Source organism: Solea senegalensis, linkage group LG11 (genome assembly GCF_019176455.1).
Source record: "Solea senegalensis isolate Sse05_10M linkage group LG11, IFAPA_SoseM_1, whole genome shotgun sequence".
Lineage (NCBI taxonomy): Eukaryota > Metazoa > Chordata > Actinopteri > Pleuronectiformes > Soleidae > Solea > Solea senegalensis.
This window is the reverse complement of record NC_058031.1, coordinates 142,152-166,758: the sequence shown is the minus strand read 5'-3', so window position 1 is coordinate 166,758 and position 24,607 is coordinate 142,152. Positions and strand designations below refer to the sequence as shown.

At 38.7% G+C, this 24,607-nt stretch overlaps 2 protein-coding genes across 3 annotated transcripts; both read right to left on the bottom strand.

The window, feature by feature from the left end:
- Positions 1-185: 185 nt before the first annotated feature.
- On the bottom strand, positions 186-19,682 carry hnf4a (hepatocyte nuclear factor 4, alpha). 2 transcript variants are annotated; one of them, XM_044038939.1, is made up of 10 exons: positions 19,527-19,682; positions 4,216-4,390; positions 3,786-3,880; positions 3,272-3,378; positions 3,023-3,178; positions 2,501-2,588; positions 2,238-2,390; positions 1,860-2,096; positions 1,590-1,712; positions 186-1,158 (listed from the first exon to the last, which is right to left on the bottom strand). In XM_044038939.1, the coding sequence occupies exons 1-10, from the start codon at positions 19,633-19,635 to the stop codon at positions 1,016-1,018; spliced, it is 1,386 nt and encodes a 461-aa protein (XP_043894874.1). In that variant the 5' UTR covers positions 19,636-19,682; the 3' UTR covers positions 186-1,015. The 2 variants fall into 2 exon arrangements, with proteins under 2 accessions (XP_043894874.1, XP_043894875.1); XM_044038940.1 differs by lacking the exon at positions 19,527-19,682 and adding an exon at positions 5,473-5,640.
- Positions 19,683-22,021: 2,339 nt separating this feature from the next.
- r3hdml (R3H domain containing-like) lies at positions 22,022-24,472 on the bottom strand. The gene is made up of 5 exons (XM_044038941.1): positions 24,151-24,472; positions 23,490-23,608; positions 23,183-23,285; positions 22,330-22,445; positions 22,022-22,192 (listed from the first exon to the last, which is right to left on the bottom strand). Exons 1-5 carry the CDS (start codon positions 24,460-24,462, stop codon positions 22,171-22,173), a joined length of 672 nt encoding a protein of 223 aa, XP_043894876.1. The 5' UTR covers positions 24,463-24,472; the 3' UTR covers positions 22,022-22,170.
- Between the last annotated feature and the right edge of the window lie 135 nt (positions 24,473-24,607).

Genomic DNA, 24,607 nt, shown 5'->3' with positions numbered 1-24,607 from the left:
ATAGGCTATCAGAGAACAAGCAGCACTGCCACGTTGGAGCTATTTTTTTTCTCTCCAACATGTCTGATCTATACTTTCAGCTGTTGTACTTAATTGTTATACAAGCAAGTGCAATCTCATTCATTCTTCAACAATCTCATCTCCTCTGATTATTCGTGAGCCTAAAGAAGGGTTTGCAGAAAAAGTAAAAATAGAGAATTGAAATTTATTAGTTCATGTTCACATTGTAAGGCAAAACAATGGCTGTTTTTTTTTAAAGGCAGTACAGGTTACAAGGCACAGTTTCCTCCATCAGTGAAACCATGACAAAGTACTTAACAAATATATATATATGTTTTTAAAACCAAAACAACATATTATTGGGAAATTTCCTCAGTGTGTCTGCATATGACTTTTACAAAGTGGCACCACAGAGCTCATATGCACCAAGACTTTCTTGGTGCAAATTTCAACATGTTACATTTTTACTATCGTTTATATGTATATGCATTTCTCAGCGTATAAAACAAACCATGCCTATTTCAGTTTTGACAAAATGATGTTTTCTAAGCTCATGACTGAAACCACTCACTCACTCACTCATGAACATAAAACAAAAAAAAAAATACTGTGCAACGCAAAATACATGACAGTGTAAATAAAGCCTGTTGTAACATTCAAAAAAGTATGACCACATCTAACAAAAGCCTTACTGCACACTCTGAGGCCATGGTAAAGAATTGTGATGTTGCCCAATAATAAACTCTATATACAATATTGTACGTCTTTCTAAGTGTAGGTCTCATAGAAAAACTGCTTCCTTGGAAAGTTCCAATGCTGAGCTTTGGAGCTCGAATTCTGAACAAATAGATCTCTGAAAACTCAGAGTGGCAAGTTGCAAGAAACATAATTACATTCTATGTAGCTACCCTATTGTTTCAGGCAAGTGAACAGCTTCTTTGCTGATTGCATATAAACATACATAAAATGAATGTGGGTAACACAGTAAAAAAAAGAATAAGTATTCAGAGGATTGTTAGATGGCCTCTTGTTTTGTAATGGTGGGCTGAGGGATTGATGTTGGCTGCTTCGGCGCTGTGGCTATGACCCCCTGAGCCATTTTGTAATGTTCTGAGCTGGAGGCAGTAGGTGGAGACGGGATTGGGGTTTCAGGAGTGGCTAAAAAGTAGAACACAAAGAAACAGGAGTGCATGAGATGCAGAAACGGCAGCATGAACGGGTGTATGTGTTCTCCATTCTGTGGTAAAACATGTCATGGAGAAAATAAATAAGGAATAAGCATTTTTGTGGAATTTCCCAGAGCATTAACCAGAATAACAGAAGTTCTCTTTGACAAAATAATCCAGATTAGTTTCCATGAAGAATTTAGAGGATTATTTTGCCAAGCCTGTTTTCCCTTCCATTTACCTGACTAGACTGCACAGTATGGACTTTGGTGAGGGAAAGGTGATGAAATATTACAAATTTAAGTTGGATTCTTATCCCGATGACAGTTTGCTGTATTTGTAAAGCAAAAAGCTAAACTTTAAGTCAAAGATGGACACTGACTCTTGGATGCCACAACATTGTTTAATGTATTATGTACTTACAAATTTGACCATTATGGATCGGTGTTGGCATGTTGCTTGTTACTATAACATTGCTGCTGAGATGCTCCTGAACCAGGTGAGGGTGGAGAGAGTGAGGTGCATGTGGAGCTTCACTGGCAGAACCTAAGACACAAAACACACAAATATATCTGACAATGCCGCAGAGTCTCATAATTGTCCATAAAGTTAGGAGACGTAGATTCTGTATATTTTACAGCAAGGAATCATGTTTGTCCTGATGTTGATTAAAATTATTCTCAAAGAGCGCACCTCCGAGAAGCATTTCCTGAAGCAGGTTGTCAATCTTGGCCATGCCGAAGAGTTTGACAAACTGGATCTGTTCAATCATTTGCCAGGTGATGCTCTGCAGGGTTGGCAGCAGCAGGAGCAGCTCGCCAAAGCGGCCTCGGGAGTCATACTGCCTGTCGTTGATGTAGTCCTCCAGACTCACTTGGATCTGGTATCGCATCCGCTTGATTTTTCCAGGGTCACTCAGACCTTTGGCATCTGTGGGCAAATAAAAGCAGGGGTGTTTACAAAAAGAGGTCTGTTAATGAGTTGTGAGCTTTAATCTGTATACAGTGTTCAGATGTTTTTTTGGCTTGAAGAGGCTCGTTCTCAATCTAAAGGATTAGTCAGTAGCAGTACCTGGGTCAAAGAAAACTATGGCTTTTAGGCAGGCATATTCATTGTCATCTATCTGAAGCTCCTGGAAGGGGAGCACCAGTTCATCCAGGATCCTCACTGATACCCTGCCCACCTCCAGCTCTGGACAGTTTCTGGGAATGATATGGTCATTTCCTGCAGGAGAATCATGAAAACACTTCATTATTTTAGATTTTTACACAGATGATTATTGACAATGTAAATGTGGTTAAACACGTGTGTGTGTGTGTGTGTGTCATTTTTACCTAATAAGAGGATGTCTTTGTAAAGCATGGACCTTTTTGCAACACCGAGCAGGAGATGTTCTCCGGCATGGGCTCGCAGCAATGCCACCTGAAACACATGCAGTAATACACAATATCACACAACTGAATGGATTCATGAGGAAAATGCCTGATGGAAGACACTGGCTTGCTCTCTGATATAACATCAGCAAATCAGTTACCAAGGCCTGGTGATCACAGTGTTAATGATTCAGCTTTTTCGTTCCAAGTCGGGATATAACTTTAAAACAAGCTCATCATATCCTAACTCAGGATTAAAATTCATTAACCACTGTGATAGAAAAGATTACAGGTGATGAAAAAAGAAAATCTGTAGACCACTGAGATATTTTGTCTCCCATCTTTCAGGAAAGAACATATTCAGTGAGTCTCTGCCTGTGAGCTCCTGAAGCCCACATCATGGTTTTTCAGTGGGCTGGTTGATGAGTGACCAGAGTGTCTATACTACTATGTACACTGTGTTTGTGTGTGTATGAGGCTTACCTGGTCATCTAGGGGCAGGTCAGAGAAGGCTGGGATATACTTGGCCCACTCCACCAAGACCAGCAGCTGCTGTTTCATGGACTCACACACATCTGTGATGGCGGCAATCTTTTTGGTCCTTATGTCGCCGTTCAGTATGGGAGCAGGGGAGGTGATCTGCACGAGGCAAAAGCAGACGTGAAATGACTTGATGTCTTCTTAACAGTGGCTAATAGCAGTTAGATGTGGACGTTATAGAGAATTAAGTACCTGTCTTGACAACATGTCTGCCTGGATTAGTGCATTGATGGACGGTAAACTGCTGTCTTCATAGCTGGACCTCCTAGTGCTGATTCTGTCTCTTTCGTTTTGCACAGCTGAAAACAAACAAACACTGATTTGTATTCAGTTGGTACATGCAGAAGAAAAATGTATTATTTTATATAATTTAAATGTGTCAGAGGGGAAGTGTTCAATTTCCATTAGTTTCTTTGTTTGACAAAATTGGACACCGGGCCATCTACAAGAAAAATACGTCTGCCAAGGTTGTCATGTTTATCAGTATATGGCTATTATTGCTTGGAAATGTTTGCTCAGCATAAGCTGGTCGGAGACTTCAGCGCTTAGCGGAGTGAACATTAACGAAGTGCTTCTCCACTGGGTGTTGCAACATATTCACACGAGCCATGTCAGCTCAGTAGACACAGCTCACACTGTGGCCGTGATTTGCTGAAGGGGAGACATAAAAGTATGTAATAAAATGGCTTGAAAAACTGTTTTATACCTTCTTTCTTCATGCCAGCTCTGAAGCATTTCTTAAGTCGGCAGTATCTGCATTGGTTTCGCTTGTCCTTGTCCACAATGCATTGTCTGTTGAACCTGGAAAATGAATGGAATGAGTTTTAAGTGAATCCATTAGAACAGCAGGGATTGATAGATTGATTATTTTCTTTATCACATATAGTTGTAAACTGCATAACGATGGATTTTGGAGTTTTAAATGGTTGTGGGAAATCATTACAAGCACGTTTCCACTACTTTCTACTATTTTCTGACAATGTATTCTCATTGATTGTGCAGAGAAAGTGATGAAAAGATGTAAGAATTTAAATTGTTAATTACAATCTTACAGCCAATGATTTCTGTTTTACTTCACAGATGATGCAAAACCTCTGTTTATTTCTCTTATTACCCAGTCACAGATCTGTCCTCACCTGCAAGAGTACATGTGATTTTTGCGAACGCTGCGTCTGAAGAAGCCTTTGCAGCCGTCACAGCTGGAGGCCCCGTAGTGTTTGCCAGTGGCTCTGTCTCCACATATGGCACACAGGCTGCCCGCCACCAGATGGCCAGTAGCGTTCATGTTGGCACTTTCTGCTGGTGAGGAGTCTGACACATGGAGAGAAGAGAGAAACAGACATCTAATCAGTTTGAGACATGTAACAAGGTGACACAAAAGCTGAGATCTGTTTTTTTTTGTTTTTTTTTTAATACAAGAAAATCATGAGAAAGCCATCAATAAATATGTTTGATCATTTCAGAGGGTGTGAAGTACTTTCTACTTGACAGATTATCAAGTTGGTTTAATTTAATAAGGTGTGAATGGTGGGACTGAATACAGTGATAAGCTCCAATGACAGCTGATCAAAACCAGTCTTTATGAGAACCTGTCTGAGTAGCACAGATAGAGCCAACAACAGAATAATTAATGCAGCCTTGATTAGCTCTGAAAAGCAATCACTGGAGACAGTTTTCTCTCTAGCCACATTTTCAGTCACCACACAGAGTCAATCAGTCATTACAGATGCTACATACTAAAAATGGCAAACGATGATTCATGGAAGGATATTGTTGTTCGTCTTTGTAACAGAGCAGAAATGTGTAAGTGATGGTAAAGTTGAGTGATGAGGGAGTTTAACAAAGGTCCCTCTCAGGCTGCCTGTGTTAGTCTCAATGGGAATCTCAGAATCAGGATCAGAGCCAGGCGTCATGGGAGACTGGATATATAAATATGTTGGTGCCATTATATGCACATCTCAAAAAAAAGAAAAAGGAAACCCATTTTCTTCACTTAAGATTGTGGGAACAGACCGTTTGTAACAGGAGAACTATGACCATGATACTCACACTGCTGCTTCATCACAGAATAAATAACAGTGTAGTCAATCTGACACCACATCTCTCTACAAACTGAAAACAGGGTACAATGGCTTTGACCAAATGACCTAAGAGCACTGAGAGTAGAGTCTCATAAATCACAATCTCTTAATGTTTCACCATCACACACAGAGGTGTTCAAAGTAGATCCCTGCACAGGATCTCCCTTCATCTGAGCAGACGCACATGGACACATGACCCCTTTTTTTTATCATTTCAAGCAGTGTCCCCTCTGTCCTGCACTATCCTGACCAAAGTTTAAAATCAGCAAACTTATCAGAGTTCAGCGCCATAGCTGCATATATGAGACTCACCTGTGCCTAAGGGGAGCACTTGCATGTTTTCGAACTCCAGCGTGGTGTAGGCTGGGTCCAGAGCCTCGCTGTAGTCTGCCATGTCCATGTCTGCCAGTGCTTTGGACAAACAAATTCTCAACTACCTGACAGTGGGACAGAAAGACTTGTCCAAGAAACTAATGTGCCCCCCACCCTCACCCCCTCCTCCTTCCCACACCCCCACACACCTATGCTAATCCCTCATACACCACTCCCTCTTTTAGATCCTAGCCCCGCCCACTGTCAAGGTAGCTCCTTGGCCCAGTTGAGTGAGAGGGGGACACACTGGTGTCAGAGAGGAGACCAGGGACTGACAGCAGAGCTTGCCTCCTTCTCCTCCTGCCCTCTCGTGCCGCTAACCAGCCAGAGGAGAGGTGGAGTGTCTCTGTGGTTGATGGTTAACTATAGTCCCTTCAGAGGTGAATCACAGGGTTGTTGTTTTTTCTCTTTGGTAGAAGAGATAGCGCAAATTTGATATCATCCACCTCTTCTTGGTTCTCAGTCAATAATGGGTAAACAATTTCTCCATGTGAGAGCATGTGAGGTCGATCCACGAGCCAAATCACTCTTCCACCACCTAAAACCAGTTGAAGACTGTCCTGTCTGTGACATGCTGAAATCACATGCAAGCATGTTACGTTACAAAGCAGCTGGGAACAAACAAATGTGCAGCTTAGATTTATGTTGCTGCATGAAGGCCTCATTGGTAGCTTACTTTTTACACCGGTTTATGCGACAATAATCACACGCCTACTGAAAAACCCTCAAACTGATGAAGACACAGAAAAGGAGACAAAAGTCATGTTCTGACATTTTGCAACAACTGCATCTCAACTACTCAGATTACACTGGAAATAAAGAGAGACAGTTAGTTTTAAGGGAGCAAGCTCCTCCAGACCTGCCTGTCAGATAGTTGAATAGCCTCTGAACCCCTCTCCTGTGCATACATTTTCTATGTTGAAATTGGGAAGTGTTGTTATCTATGTTATCTGATTATTTCTGTAACTTACTTCTCTTCATGATGACAGCCATCTCTGTGCGTGGCAGAAAAGTGGGTTCACCTGACTGTGCAGTTTTTTAAGTGTTTAGACAAACAGTTGGGATAAATCTACTTACTGACACTGACCCGCAGGTTACTACAGGCTAATACACAAGAATATTGTAAGAAACCCTCAGGTTATATGAATGTTAATGCTTTGCAACTACAATATGAAGGGAAAAAAACAGAATAAAAGAAAATATCAGCATGGATTTTTAGTAATGTCCCCACAGTAATCACTAATAAATCAAGATATTAAACTGAGTTTACACATTCAGTAATTAATCTAAACTACGCACCAGTATTCATGAATTACTTTGTAAATTTAAATTGTTCTTAGTAAATCAGCTCGTAATACACTGTATGATATAAAATTTAGGACTGAAGACCACCTTAATGTAGCTTTTATAATATAATTGAGTAATACAATATTAGGATACATAGAGTTTTGTATAATTAATACTTTTACTTTTCATTCTTAAGTTACAGTTTCACACAATGGAACTATATTTTAAGTAAAGGATCTAAATTTTAGTTCATCACATTCACTCTTTCTTCTATGTGTAACACTTTGGTGGAAGAATTTGGTTCATTGTGACATTGTGGAAAATACCAACTCAGACGATTCAAGACATATTTTCCCAGTGATTTTGAATAATGCACATTTATTTAAGCTGATGCCGTGTGTTTGTAAGGAATTATATTTGAAGTGACAGAGTGTATTTAAAAAAAAAACATATGGGATAAAACCATACAGTATATCGTGAATGTCTGTCTGTATCTGACAAAGAGACGAGTGATCTTGGGGGCTTTAACATTCATGAATGTTTATAAATATACAATATAGTATAGATACATCAATCAGGCATTTGGGAGAAATTCCACTTTTAACAAACCTGAGGCTGAAAAGATAGATAAATAAATGTTTATTTTACGATAAAACATGACAAAGATAACCTAAGTTGGATCAACATTACAATCAAAACGGATATGAAAGAAGAGCCTGGTTTCTTTATACAGCTATACAGTTAAAGCCTGTTGGTCCTCTGTTTTCTGCACTGTAATTCTTAATAACATTATTTATTTAGAGTCATTTAGTGTACCAGCTATAATTAAACACAGTGCGAAACAAATCCTTTAGACCTATTTTCACTGGGCTTCTCTGAGAAGTCAGACATTAATCAAGCCTAACAATCAACCACTAAAATCACTAATCTTTCTGTTCAGGAATGAAAGTAAATCAGTTTATTTGACTTCAATCAAGAAATAATAATGCGCTTTACTATTTTTTCAGGTTTTTTGCAAAAATATTAATATTTTGAAGTATCATTTTGGTTAAAGAGCTTATACATACTGCTGTATTAATCATTACAGAAACAATTTTTTTTTGATAATTACCAATTCTGGGTTAGGGTGACATTATTAGGTTGTAAATACTGATACATTCATTTGTGCAAGCAGTTTCCATCAAAGAGGCTTTAGTTTGAAAAAAATAAATGTTTAAAGTAAAGAATTGTTTGTAACTTTCCTTTAGGTTTTTCATTTGCCATTGTGACAATTTAATGTAGTGGATTTAAAGTGAAATGTTTTACTGGGTACATTTAACTATAAAGTTGCAGGAAATAGAAATATTTAAGTAAAACATGTGCAATAGAATATATTGACGTACTTGCGTGAGTTTGCGTAAAGAGCATAATTTTCTCCTAAAAAAAAGGGAGGCATATGGTAAGTATATGAGGTAATATAAAATGAACTCCCTGTGCCTCACTAACTGGGCTTACAAACATTATTTTCCCACTACAACAGCAAAGTGTGTCAAACCTTGAACTGACAATGAGATGCTTTTATATTTTCTCACATATAAATTCAGAGCACATGTGATCTCAGTCACACTGTAATTCTGTGGCACACTATCCTGCATCCTGCGTTTGTTTTCATCAAATAAATGTCCTGCTTGCGCAAAAGCTTCCACCTCCTACATGTAACACAGCAAACAGTAGTCTTGTATTTGAAGAGAAAGTGTCAGTACATAAGAACAGGTCAACGATCCCAAGTTCAGCCAGACCTCAAAAGCAGTAAAGCCCATGCAGGCGAGCTTGTTAACCATACACTCAAATTATACTAGGGACTCGTAAAATGATTTTCTTTCGGCAAGCACACACCATAACATTCCATAGGGCTCCTGTGCATGATTCAGAGATGATCTGTTCAGTGATTAAATGTTGCCAAAATTCATACAGTGTCACACAGAAGAGGAAATGGAGGAGATGTGATTAAAAGCCATAGAAACTGTTCTTTACTGAGTGTCAGTCGAGGTCACATGATTAGATTCATTGATCTTGAGGTTCTGAGTAAATGCAGTGAGGTCCTTAAAAAGCCTGATTAACTCAGTACGCCCATGATCAAAAAATGATTAGCAGCCTCCCATACTGCTTGCACACGATTATTCCGCATCAAACGTGGCTCTGTTGGAGCATGTTCCTTCGCTTGTGTGTACAGAGGTCAGGCATTACAACATTTCTTCATGTTCGATCTGCTTGTCTGCAGTGCCCATATTTGCTCAAGAAGTGTGCTGATTATTTCAAAGCACTGAGCGAGTGATCAGAGGGGGAGGAGAAGCAAGGATGAGAGAATAACTGTGCAGCTATTGACTCACTCAAAGCAAATCTTATCAGGCCCGTCATTAAAGTCCTTTTACAGCTGCAACCATCTTAAATTTCTGTGAACTCCTCAAGGAACAGTCATATACAGCGACAATAAAACATAATCTGTAAAAGTTATAGATGCCTTAATCACGTACTGACAAACTGTTCTGATGTGGTAGATAGAGCTGGTAAGTTTGAAATCCTCCTTTAACGTTGAGGTCGGGGGGGTTTGTGCTAACATGCTTGAGCTACATTCCCACAGTGCACAGGCTGGATTGACACACGTGCAGGAAGCTCTAACGACACAGGAGCACATGTTCATCCTGTCACTATTTTATAATAACTCAACTTAACTGGCTATAAAGGTGTGCAAACAGTACAACATTCAGCTTCTGAAATCATCCATGTTTATAGAAAATGTTCCTGCACCACATTCTTTAGATTATAAAAATGTATGCAGCACTTTAAATAAAAAATCTACTCGACCCAACATGATGAGTTGAGGCCGTACGGAAATCAGAAAAGTAAACGTGATCGTGCGTATATGTTTGGTAATCTGAATTTCTGAGTTCCTTCAGATCGGAAAATGGGAGCAACCTCACAAACCGCAACATATCATTTCAAGATGGCTGCCACTCATAAAGCAAACACTTCTCTACTTTTACTTTTTATTGCACTTCTCTGTATTCTTGGTTTCACATTTAATCACTTGTTCACATAAAACTACTGACAGTTTTTATATGCGGACGTGTTGCCACTCTGTTTGATTGGAGTGTTTATAATTTGCTTGTACTGCGAAAGAGCAAGAACAATAAAGGCGTTCCTGTCAGTGTTCATGACAGACACGAGCCTCCACTAGAGGTGACGTAGTTACACCATACAGACATAGCACTTTCAGTACTTGCGGTCATCTTAAACAGTAGGACAATGCCCCACATATTGCTCTTTTCTTTTGAAACCCAACTGAAAAACTGGTTAGGATCAAATCAGGACTGCACTCATCTACTTCACCAATTTGCATTTAGCTTTGTATCACTAGAATAGAGGTAGTATTTTTGAAAAATTGTGTTTCCCAAACTCATTTTCCCCTCGAGAAATATCTTCATTCTTTTTTTTGTTAGGTGTCCACCAGTGACAAGTGGTCCGAGGCTTGAAACTGCAACGCTAATTCCGTGCCTTTTAGACCCACTCGTAGGGGGGCGGGACCTCATTCCTAGAATGTAAACAGTGTCCGCCATCTTTGCTAACAGTTAAGCTAACAGGACCAAGTGTCACTGGTGGGCACGTAACAAAGAAAAGAATGAAGATATTTCTCAACAGGGGAAACTGAGGTTGGGAAGCACAATTCCTTAAAAATACTACCGCTATTCCAATAATACAAAGCTAAAATCAGTGAAGTGAATTCCTTTAATACTGTACTAATGACCTGTATGGGTGTGTCAAAATAAGATGTTTACATAAATGTACTGTAGGGGTATGTGTGTGTATAAATGAACCAAACTGTTGTTGATCTGTATGATCAGAACCGTAAAGGTACTGTGTTTATTTTTGTGTTTTTTTTAACCTTTGCCTGGGGACGCTAGATGGAAACTATACTGTGTTTACATTCTTGAAATGTTTATTAGCATACACTGTCCCTTCCAAATGAATCGTAATTGTGAATTGTGAAAAATGATTTCGCACCAACATGGCATACTAGCAATTGGCATAAACCTCTGTGAGCGTTACGTGTGCTGACACTAGCCGTCAGCTCACAGCATTGTTGTGCAGTTCAACAGCCATGGAGAAGTACAAGCATGGCTCATTCATAAATCTTGCAATAATTATTTTTTGTAGGATGTGAGAGCAGTGGAAACAACCTATTACAATTTATTATCATACAGTGTGTATAGTCCACTGCTATATAATCCATATTTTCAGAATCACTTTTATTATTAATTCATTTATTCATTCATCTTCTACAGTTTTATCCTCCACATGAGGGGGCGCTGGTGCCAATCCCAGCTGACAAGGCATGACCAGTCCATGACCAGTCCATGACAGGGCCACATAGAGACAAACAACATCCACTTTGACACCTACGGTCAGTTTAGAGTGTCCAATTTTGCCTAATCCTCAAATCTGCTTTTAAATCTGTTTTTAGACTGTTGGAGGAGAAAGCCTGCGCATACATGGGGAGAGCATGCAAACTCAAAAAGTAATTATAAGAAAACATATGATTCTGAAAATAGGTCAACCAGCTATAAGATGAATATCTACGATAAACATTTGATTCACATTAAACTAAATTTTGGAATAGAAAAACAAATCAAAGTTTCAAATCTTTATCCATAAGCATTCAAGGAGTTAATATCACAAATGACCCCTTTCAAATTCATTTGACTTAATTTTAACAGCATTGTAGTCTGTGTCTTGAATGTGGCGCATGTTTAAACAGCATGTTGGACAAGGAAACGATGCTCTGTTGTAAATGTGATGTTGAGCGATTTAAATATAACCAGCATAATTTTTTATGGTTGTAGTAAACATTTGCAACGATTGCTATTACACCTGAGGAACTATGGGAACTAAAGCGATTGTCCTTGACACTGCACATTTTCCTTAAAGATCCACTGTGTAACATTTAGTTTGTTATCAGAAATGTAATGTGCAACCCATAAGTATGTTTGTATAAGTGTATAATCACGAGGGTCTAGTATTCACTCTCTTCACCTTTATTTTTGGTCACTACCAAACTTAAATATGTATTTTATTTAATAAATATGTTTGTTGTTGCTGAACATTGAAGTTGAGATATTATGTAAATAATGAATCATTGCTTTGGGAGGAGGCCATGTATATAGTCTCATTAGGCATATAGTCAAAATTTACTCAAAGGTTTTGAAATAAATGGAAAAAAAGGGCTTACTGCACTGTGCTACAATTTAGATAAAAATGTATTAGGAATATCTACATTCATTTCACTTAACTTCATTTTCTATATTGTTTTATGCTTTATTATTTATTGCAGTGCTTTTTTGTAAATCTCTCTGGAGTATATCTAATGTGTGTCTTCTTCTTTGATTCTTTGAACATACGTGTCACGTGAATGTTGTTTGCGACAGACAACAAGGTCTCATGTTTCCGTTTAGAAGCAGCACAGTGATAAAGGTTTGCAGCTGACAACACCTGCCCTGTTTAACACGTATCAAATACAGCGCAAGGGCTGCCATGCGGAAATATGACGGGCCAGAGAGTTGCTGTCTTATAATCAGTCACCCAAACGCCTGCCCCGGGGCTAAAAGTCAAAGGATCGCTGAGACCTGATGTAATACGTGTGTGATTCTCCCCTTTGAAACTTCAAACTCCAGTTTGTGAACAAAGTCCTGTCTATCTTCTGAATAGGAATCTCCGACCACTGACCAAACTCCATTTGTAACCACTGCCTATTTGTACCTTCTCCTCAATGAGTACATTTCATTTCCCCAAGTCTGATCTCAAAGGCATGCAGCAGGGTAGCAACTTAGTAAAGTCAAAAAGCAGGAGCCAGCAGCTGGGAGGAAAAGACGATCATTGTGGCCTGGAAGAGTTATTAAGATGTGGAATATACACTGTCGGGGGATCTATTTTGTTTCTTTGTGAGAAAGCCACACCGCAGGGGAAATGTGAGTGTTTGTGAGGCCCATCCAGGAGTGTGTTGATGTTGATAAGAGTAAAACAGAAGGAGACAAGGCCAGCAGAAAAAAGCTGCTGCTGCTCTGCTCTCCCGCAGTAGATGGAGGAGATAGGTGAGTAGAGTGTCATGGCAAAGACCTTGTCAACAGATAACTATCTGCAAATAACACAGCTTATGCAAGCCCCTGTGGATGACCAGGGGAATATCATATTTTCTGTGACACAGGGATAATATCATTTATTCTACTTTCATTATCTATGAGGATGAAGAAAGATTTTTCGTTTTTGTTTTGGAAGATCAAATGATGTTTTTAGAAAAATGATTCACTAATGGTGTCAATTTAGTGTTTGTTGTTGTGCCTGGTATAACAAACTGTACTGAAATTGTTTTGTCCTCTGTTAATGATGGAAACTACTTTTAACTCTGCTTGATTAAATAACTTATTTTAACGTTTTCCTGTCAGATAAAGCTCTCGAAGCCACCAGAGAAGCTAATTTGGCCACAAAGGCCTACAAACCATGAATTACCGAACCATGTTCCAGGTAATTCACGCTAGGGATATGGTTTTGAGCTTTTTGTGTTAAAATGACAGATGTGCATGTATTGTCTGGTTGGTTTGAGAGACTGCCATGTCTTTTTAGTTTCTGTTTAGTCACATACCCTCACATATTTAGCTCTTTTACAAAGATGCCACGGGTTAATATTGGATCTTTTTCTCCTGAAACAACAATGATTCTCACCCGTAATGACAGTTTGGGCTAATGATAAACTTCAAGTGTCAATTTAGGTGTGATACTAGAGGTTTATAAAATGTAAACAAATATTTTTTAGCAAATAAATGCGGTGCTATGTCATTAGTAAAGGACATTTTCTTTGACTTTTTAAAAAAAATGTATTTAGAATTATTTTGTATCAGTGTGCTTGGTCTGTGATTCCTTATTGAAATGTAACTCTCCTTGCAAAGTCCACAACTTTGTGGTTCTAATGCACACTTAAAAAATATGTTGTCATGCTTAGGGTTCTGTTGTTTTAGCTTGAAAGCAACTTTTATTTCGCAAACCTTCTCCATCATCACAGGTCCAGTCCGACTGAAAGCGCAGCCTCTGTGCACCAAATAAGTAAACAATTGCATCAATAAACACAGAGACCATCGCAAGACGTAAATCAATCACAGCACATGATAAGGGACGGCAATCATTAACTCTGTTTTGCTGAGAATTCATTTTGCTGCTGGCGCGATCACCTCTGTCAGCACCTCTGCTCTGAGCACTTTTAATCTCTTTGGTACTCTGTAGGTGCTTCAGTCAGTCTTGACCTCCTCTGCTTGAATAAAATAGTAACCTAAATGTTTGAATCAATATGACCTCAAAAACACACACAAACAACACGAGAGAGGAAATCAAAATTCTGTGTTTCTCACTGTTCATTACGTGTTGCTCTCTCACACCATCTTCTGCTCAGTCTCATTTTCGTATAACTACAGTAAAAGGACTCAGGGCACCACCGGCTTTGTTATATGTATGTCTGTCAATTTCAAATTCTGTGATCATCTGCATTTGGATTGGGAATGATGTGACTGAAAGGCGGTCTTCTATATGAGCAAGCCGTCAATGATTTTAACTCAGATAACATGTGTATGTAAAGCACGTCTTGAATGAACCTGGCTCAATCAACCTTTTTCACATCAGATATTTTTCAAAATAATAGGTTCTAACAATAACAGTGATGAGGGATCCAGTTGGGTCGTGCTATTGTACAAGTGTAAGAGTAGGTTGCACTAAATAATCCTTACTTTAATAACGTTAATGATCGTTTTTCTTTACTAAGTTACTGGATGTGTTCCAATAAAGTGATTGAGAAATGATACTGTATGGTCATTATAGCATTACGAAAACAACAACATCTAATGGAGGCTGAATACTTTTGTACAGTACTGCTGTATAATGCCACCTACCAAAATATTTCATTTAAATGTGGTGGAAAAAGCTATAACGGAAGGAAAAAAAGTGCTCTATATTTGTAAAGGAACTCATACGTACGCTATTGCAAATGACCTATTTTCAGGGACTTCAGGCGAGCTCATCCTTGATTTTAACTACAGAATCTTTTTTAGCATAATTTCATTAGTATTAGCATCAATCTACCACAGTATAGAAACATTTAACAATTAAATTAACTTTATGTTGGATTTTATTTTATTGACCAGAATCTGGAGTTTCATTTTATCTGTCCCTCATTTTGTATAACAGGTATAACGTTAAATGACCTCAAATAGGTGTTGAAATGCTGTATTTTAATAAAGGTAAATATTTGTTATTATCATAATCTGTCTACATGTTACATTACACTGTTATCATCTCTTTTCACATTTGATTATTACATGCATCCATTTTTAGAGGTTTTAGTTTTAGAGTAAAATCAGAATCTGGAACTTTAACAAGATGCCAAATATAGTATATTATGAAGAAAACAGTATAATAGCGTGATGTATGAAGTGGCATAAAATGTAAATACATAACTGATGTCTAAATGAATTCCATACATGAGTAATGACATTTCTTCCCTTAAAATGTGTACCTCAAATTTGTACTTAAGTCTGGTTCTCCAGTGTGCAATACAATGTGTTCTAGACTGTCTGTCCTAGAAACCCGGTGCCTAGACTGAAAGTAAATAAAATCACTGCTTACTACCACCATCGTGTGGACACAAAGTGTAACAAATCCAGTCCCTCAAGATATTGTTATCCAAAAAAAAAAAAAAGAATTATGACCCTGGATTTTCGTCTCCGTGAGGCAAATTCACAATTGAGTCAATAATTGCAATTTTTTCCAAAGCATTTCTTCAAATCACGCAGTTACATCAGCTTTGTGCTTCATTTTAGCCTCCAGCAGCTTAACTTCCCACAGCTCAGCTCATTGTTAATGGAATAACGTTTCAATTGTTTTCTTTACCTGTGTTAGTGAAGCACAGCGTTCCATGTTGGCCGTACATCCCTGTGAAGGCCGAGCCCTGACAGTGAGCCGGCCAGCTGAGTGATGAAGGCCCATGAGCCTCAGCGGCTCTCTCAGGCCCGGCCAGGCTGAGAGGAAGCTGGGCCACTGTTAATGGACGGTGCTGTTTGACGGGGCCACTGGCCGAGCTGTAAGGGTCCACATTACCCAGGGATAATCCCCTAATGCCTGTCACAATGAGATTTGATTGGACGCCTGAAAACGTGGATTAATAGTATCAAGTGAACCGTGTGTAATATCTATCCTCCAAACAGGCAGGAAGGCAGCAAACTGGCCTCTGTGAGGCATCTCAGAGGTCCATGTAATTTGACTAAATAACAGATATTATTTCAGTAAAGATTAAATTACACTTCATTACGTGAGTGGTTAGTTCACCAGCATGATGTACGGTGTCTTTTCTACAGCACAAGGTTTGCATATGTATTCTGTGCAGTTTGATTCAAATTCTTTATTTTAATACATATTCTTTTAGAATAGAAAACATAAATGTCTGTTGTTGCTGTCTGAGCATCCTCCCTGTTGTATTTGTTGCTTTGTGAGGACAAAAGATCAAATAAACCATGTGGAGTGAGGACATTTTGGCTGGTCCTCACATCTTTAAAAGGGCTTTTTTGGGGTTACTAACTGGTTTTAGGCTTAGGGTTAGAATTGGGTTTAGGTAAGGGTTATTTACATTTGATGGTTAAGGTTAAGGTAAGTGGCTAGAGTGTGCATTATTTTTGTTTGTAAGTGTCCTCAATGTGTATGGAGTGCACGTGGATTAGGGTTAGGGAACGTATGTGTGTCTATACTTGTATTTATATCTTCGTGAGGTTAAAAAAAATCTTTGTGAGGACATTTTGACCCACAACTTCAAAGGGCTTTTTTCAGGGTTAAGTTTCAAGTTTTCATTTGCCATTATACAGAGTAAGTGGCATCTTACTCTGAAATGAATCTTACGCAATATCCTCAAACATCTTGCTGCTACAGGAACCGATGCTCTGTTGTGAGTCTGTTGCTGTTATTATGAATTGTTAACTTGTGTGTAGAGGAACCAGGCTGTCAAAGTCATTCGGCTTCGTATGCAAACAGGTGTCTGTCGTGTGGCTGTTGAACGGCTGTTGTCATGTTTACATTCACCCACAGGCTCTGCCAGCAGCACAGCCAGGGAGTTTATCCAGGCTGTGACCGTTGAGCAATTTATCCCACGTGTGTCTCGCACAAAGTTGTATTTTGTGTAAGCTGTTAACGGTTAACTGTTCATGGTAGTTTAAGGAGTTATGGGGTAAATAGAACAACCTAAAAAGTTTTTTGTAAATCTTTGCAGATTAGATATAAAAATGTTTTCACATTTTATCAGTGTGATTAAAAAACAACAACAACAACATCCAGAGACAGCTGTGATCTGTTGGAGAATATAAGAAATCTGTGGAATTGGAAACATTTTGTTACCACCAACAACAACACACACAGGGATTTGCTGTTTGGACAAAGAGGCATAGTATAAACCGTTGTAGGCCAAAAAGGAGCTTAGAGCAGACTGCTGCCAAAGAATGTATTTGTAACATATTGTAAATGTCCTGGTTTTCTTGAGCGTACTGTGAGCGAATATTTTCAGAAAATGTTTCCTTAAGCACAGTCAGACTTCATTTTCAAGCCAGATGTGAGGCATCCTTCTGGACTCATATTTAAATACACGTTACAGTGGCAGACTGACGACTGTGTCCATGCATGAATACATATCTCTGAGGGAAACACGGGACTAATAGTGTTTTACCACTACAGCTAAAATGTTCTCTATTCTTACATGACAGTGGGTTTCATGATGCACAGTATACATCCATTATTACTGGAACATTACAATCTTTAGCTCTTGTTGTAGTGTTGTTAATGCATCGTTTTCACTTTTGGAGAGAACTGATTCCTCTCTGTAAGGAGCCCAGCTGATAAATGTGATCAATATGTTTAATGTATTATTATATTGGTGGGTTTTTTTATATTATTTTTCACATGGAGGACGATTATTTGTAGTTTTATTCAACCTTCAAGACTTTATGTTCTTTAAAGATGTGTTTCTTTTTAACACTATGCTCATTGACTCATTGCCATGTCTCTACCACTGTGTTTTCATTCAACATCAAGGCTTCATATTAAGATGATGTCACAAACGCACAACTGGAGAATAATAATTATGATTGTTGTTGCTATGGCACAGGTGGTCACTGGGAACAAATTATCAGTCCAGGCAATCTAATAATAATTGACATCTAATACTGGGAGTAGTCTCATTATAGGGTGTTTAACATTTATTTCCTGTTCATATTTTACACTGTAAAGTCTTACAGAGATTACAGTTACACGTCACTGAGTGTGATCTGTGACTGCAGTGTGTCACACTTGGGAAAACAAGAAGCCTAATATTGCTATGGCGGCATGTGTGCAGATTCATTTTGCTGAATATTCATTTTAAGCTAATACAGCAGAGAGAAAATAAATGGAAACAGGGATAGAAGGAAAAAAGGTTGCTGAGCTGAGTCTGTAAAGCTGCAGCAGGCAGAGGAACAATTGTTAAAATAATGTTTTGCATTCATGAATCTCTGTCATGACCTCCTATTACCTCAGGTGACCTCTCCATCTCTGTAAACTCTCTGCTGATAGTGCTACACATTTTATTGCATTTAGCGTCCAACTGTCTTCTAGACTTGTCTTCTGTTTTTAGTTTTCTTTGCAGTGTAGCAAGTCATTGCTGCTAAAAGCGACCTGTATGCAGAGTAGGCCGTTGTGGGACAGCCAATGGGAGCGCTCGCTGTCTCTATGTACTGCCTTGTGATTGGTTAAAAGCTCCTCTGACACTACAGACTTAACCGTCAAACTGTAAACAGAGCCAAGAAGAGGAGCGGAAGTGTCCTCCTTCCTGAGATTCCTGGATTCACATTATACTAAAAGCTTGTTATGGATTTATTGATCATGAAAGGCTAAAAATCTCACCTACTATACCTTTAGAGATATTCAGTAAAAGAGGAAGCTTCAGGAAACACAAAGCAAAGTTTTGTGGAAATGGGTTTGCATCTCCACATCCCGCTGTCACATGCAAATCATCAAATGAATGACCATAAGAGTAAACACAAGAAGAAAAAACACCAACTGTTACTTCAGTGTGAGAGGTTTACCCTCACTCAGGACACAGCAATGTTAAGAGAGATCAATGGAGATTTCTGTGAGTTTAAACAATTCAAAAACTCAACTGTGTAACCATGAGACTGTAACCATCGCAAAAGGCAAAGCTTCATCAAAGTGCCATTATAGCTTTGTAAAGTGTGTCTCACCAGGTCCAGAATAAAACTACATCTGAATTCATTGGTACAACAACTTAAATGATCCTGCTCCCAGACTCTCGCTGCCCTGACATCTCAAAAAAACAAACCAACATCACCATCAGGCCCAGCTCCCATGGCCTGTTTTTAATAACCTCAAGACCTGTGACACACCTCCTGGATTACAGCCGTGTGAAAAAGCCAGACACAAATGGCGATGATACCTCCACTGTAAATCCGACATGATCCAGCAGAGCCCTGGAAGCAAATGGCTGCTGCAAAAAGCATCAAAAAGGAAAGAAAAGGCAAGCAGCTGCCACACTCAGCCTTTTTTTCCTTCTGACTGGACCCACTCGGCAAAGTCGCTAAAAACACAAAGTACGTACTCACCAAATGGAAGTTCCATACTTGAACTGACTTGCGTGTTTACATTGACCATGTCGTCCTCAGACCTCCTCTCACGCATTTGTTTTAAATCCACTTTTCCCTTCCTCACCATAAGGTGTAAAATGTGGAAGTTTGGTGCAGGGTGCCGTGGTGTGAGAAGGGTGTTGTTGCAAGGTAAGGCCGGTGTTGCTGCTGTTATCTTATTGATTTTCCTAATCTGGGCAAATGTGGGTGGGGAGGTTAAACAGTAACTAGGCTCGTATGGACACCAATCTATATAGCAGCTGTAACTATGGCAACATGATGATAGAAACTCAAATAGACATAAAATGATTATGTGCTTTTCCCTTTTTCTCATCACCAAACAATCGTTTCTTCAGATACAGACATGGGAGTGAATAAGAAGTAGAATTTATACAGAAAGGCGAGCAAAAGGAAGAGGGTGGGGAATAACATAAAAGACAGAGGAGTGGAGTGTACTGAGGGTGGCAGCTAACAAACTGTGTATGATAGATGACTGACGTCACCACTTTTGTTTTGATGGGGGGGGCGGGGGGGAGTCACACTCATCTTAACCTGTCCAACACAGAATTGAGACATGTACAGTTGACCTGTGAATGTCCAGACATCAAGTGAAGTCAAATGTGTTTACAGTCTCTCATAACTGCTTTAATTCAGGAAAACTCCTCATATTATATACAATTATTTATATATAAAATGAATGCTGGTGCTGGACGTCACAGTCAATATTCATATTCAGGATGTACCACTGTCACATTGTATAACCTCACCAGTGTTTACGTGATATTTACCATCACATAAGTAAATAATTAAGACATTTTACATTTACTTGCTTATTCTTTGAGGGTTTGCAGTGGGAGTCGGATCCACTTCACATGTCAGTGTAAATCATGGACAGTACTCAATCATCCCAGGGCCCCTATATGTATACAGAGACAAGCATTCACACTCATTTACACACCCACAGTCAATGTAAAGTCTCCAACCTGCAATCTGTCGGTCTCTGGACTACAAAGAGAGAGAGGAACTGGGAATCCTTTAAACTGGCCACCTTTTTGCTTTGAGGTGACAATGCCAACCAACACAACCATGTGAGAAACTTATTATCACTGACACAAAAACTACATAAATGTAATTGTTTTAAATTAGAATAGGGAGTGGCTCTGATCCAGGATTTCTGTCTGAGTCAGATTAGAAGTGCCATTAAGCTTAAATAAAGTTTCATAAGCATACATACACACTCCTTTCATCCAACTAACATAAATAGACTAGTAAAGTTTAACATGTTTCTTGTTGTTCCTTGTTTATTCAAAAAAAAAATTGAAACACGTTTGTTATTTTAGTAACTGGTGTAAACCTCACTGTCGTGTCAGGATAAAGACACAGACTGTTCCGTGAAATCTTTAGGATCTGACCGAACAGACGAGGAATGGCTTCAGATGTGCAGATGTCAAGTGGTTCCACCAACAATATATAAATCATACACACATCACCATACTTACTCCCCAAGTATTTTACATGTTTGGTAATTAGTGGTCGTAGTGTGAGTGCGTGTCCAGGAACAGACCAATCTGGTTCCCTCATATTTCAGACCATAAAATCTGCATTAGTCTGCAGTTTTACGGCAGTGAAAGTCTCTGAGCGGTAAATGGGGAGATGTAATGAGCTGCAATGTAGGACAGAAAACTTCCTGCTGCAGCAGTGAATAAACAGTGTAGTGAACAGCAGATTATGCTTAGAGATAAATATCTTCATCAGGCTGCTAATAACTTAATTCATTGTCAGTCGTGTAAAAAAAAAGAAAAAAGACATCCATGAATTCCACACATTCTGGTCCATTGTGGTAAACAATATTTTATTACTCAGGTTAGAAACAAAATCTATAAACGTCCATGTTTACAGTAATAACAATCTGTACAACAAAAGTGCTTGATTTTTTTGTTTTATCAATGCCTCTCAAAACTCATAAAAAACAGTGCAAATACATCATGTCTTCAAGAAGTAGGTTTTTTAAAAAAAAGGATTTGTTTGAGTTAGACAGACAATAGCAATGCAAATATTAACAGTCATTTATACTCAGCTGTGTATGAATCATTTTTAATAAAGATTTACTTTGTGGCTAACTGAACTGCTGTGTCAGTGTTTTTGTGTTAGTTTGTTAAAGCTGGACTTCACATGAAATATGACTGTGTATCTAATCCATTAAAACACTTTTTCAAACACAGTTTTGTGTTAATATCTTGAACTTTTTCTTCTGGTTTTTGTGTTTGTTGAGCACTGATTTCTCCAGCAGGAGCCGCCATAGCTGGAGGGACAGATGGAACAAGGCCTCCCAGTCTTATACGGAGCTTCACCCACCCAGTTTCCCCTGAAACAAATATGAGTTCAATGTAAGCTGTAAGGTCCCATCAATACATGTTATGTTCAGTTATTGCATTTTTATCTCTTTGAGTACGTACAATGATTTGTGTGGGTAAAAAACACCAGGTCTGTCACTATGATACTGTATATCATGATGGTAGAAGTGGTAAGAAGTCACAATACTACAGTCTAAAAAACAGTAATATAGAAATATTGATTATTCTCTGAATAATTTGACTTCATTTAACTGAATGCAATGTATTGCTCAGTAGTCCGCAATGCCGAAGCTGAAAGAAAAAGAAGATAATTATAGTTGATTTTTCTGGAGAATCACCAGACCGCTGCAGTATACAGTTGTACGTGTACAGTGTAGGTACAAGCGTGGGACTGGATACCATGGATAAGGTGTTGAAAGTCCTCTTACTTTATAGAGTAGTTGCAAACCAGCAGTGTGGCCTCCCTCCAGCTGCTCCCAAACACGTGCACACTGGAACACTTCCTCACAGCACATCCCACTCTGCTGGTGCTCGCCCACACCATCTGACAGGTGCCACAAGACACATTTTGAGTCAGTCACAACCACATAATCAGAATAACTCAGTCTGATGATGATATGTTCACCCCCAGTAAAACATCTAATTGGAAGCTAAATCAACCCCTGATAGAGAGATTGTAATTCTGTATCCTGGACACAAACCAGGGCACTCTTATTGTATGTGAGATAAAAGATATACAAGATAAAATACAAGAAGTGGTCATACTCATAAAAATAAGTATCATATGTATATATGTGCATCATATATGTGCATTTTCTATTCAATTAATATCAAACAGCAATGCCTCTTTTCATTTCAAACAGGAATGTAACATTAAAACGTTTTAAAATATTTAGCTCAAAGATAAAATACATTTATCCTTTTTATCATCCCCCCATATGAACTACGTTTGTATTACTATAAACTACTTTGTCAGACAAAATTCCTAAAGCTTTAGTCCAAATTGTATAACTGAAACAATTTTTTTAACAGGGCACAGGACAGGTTGATTGATATTCACTGCTTCATGTCTGAATCACCTGTAGAAAACAATAATTACTATCATAATGAACCTAATACTGTAGGTTGGCAGATTAGTAAATAAATAATCTAAATAAATTACTTCAGTCCTGATGATGGACAGTAGCTTGGAATAATATCACACTGTGGTTAAAAAAACTAAATTTTCTCAGTGTGCAAATAAAAAATAAAATACATTCCGACTTGATAGACATACGGTACCTGAGTGTAGTGAGAGCAAATAGATCCAGTGCATCTGTTGGGGTAAGAGAAGTGATGCCTCTCATCATACCAGGACCTGATCAGGTCAGTGATAGACTGGTACCTGTCACATACAGCACATATTCACTCAGTCACCTGAGAGTATTTCATTTGCAAAAAAAAAAAGACGTCTCACAATGCATAATTATTTCATTAACTTGTTAAGTAGCACTTTTCAAAACCTGGCGGCAAAGTGCTTAACAGAATAATCATGTAATAACATAATACAAATACAGAAAGACCTTTCTGAACTGATCTCTTACCGTACCTTCCTGAGGTGATCGAGAGGTTCTGACCCATGTATTTCATGGCTTGTGTTGGACCGTGATCCCAAATGCACAGTGAAGCCCATGAGTCAGCTGACTTAGCCAATCCCTCATCCCAGAGCTGTGGAGATGAGGAGAGAGAGACATTTTATTTACAGTGAAATTTACAAAAATCTGATCTTTTCCCAAGATCAACACAGCAAAGACAACAGCTTTGTGTTGTCTTTAAAAGTTCCACACAATAAACACAGATATGGTTTCGATAGTTTAGACAGAACATCTGAAGTTTGTAATTCAATGACTATTTTTAATATTTTCTCATAAATCTCTAATGTCTCTTGTATTAACTTCTGTTGTTTGTTAATGTGCCATTTAGATAAAAGTGATGTGCTTTGTCTTTGATATCCAAACAGTTAGGGCTGTATTATAAACACATTTTTTTTTTTTTTATTTAACTATGTTGTAGGCTACACATCTTCAAAACTTCACAACATTTATGTAGCAGACTTCTAAAACATCACATTGGAACTAACCCATTTTATTATAATAACATCAACAATAATAATAATAATAATAATAATATAATACTTATTATTTCAGATAATAAACCAAAAACCATCACTTATTTGTGTCCCTTTCATTGACAGCTCACTGTCTTCTCACCATGTGCTCCATATTAGCCGCAGGGGGAAAGACTTGAGAGCGGACTCGGTTGTGATAATCCAGCAGGGCATTTATCTCCCTGGATGAAATGGCTCGCTTATGCCTGCTGTGAGACACACTGCTAGCTGTGGCGAGCAACTTGAAGTCAGAGTGCATCTCACTTCCAGCTCTGGTCACGTTGAGATGCTCTGTGGAGCCTGACCGCACAGCAGCAGCGGCGGCGGCAGCAGCAGCAGCAGCAGCAGCTCCCATGTGGGGCATCATCCACAGGGTGGCAGCCAACAAAAGCTGAACACAAATAGCAGCATCCATCTGAGCTCGGTGGAGGAGAGAAGGGCAGCAGCAGCAGCAGCAGCAGCACCACGTCACCGCAGAAGTCTGAGGAGGATTATGTGCTTTTAATCACTGTAAACATGGAGAGAAAAAAAAACAGGCAGCTCAGTAAACTTCATGTCAT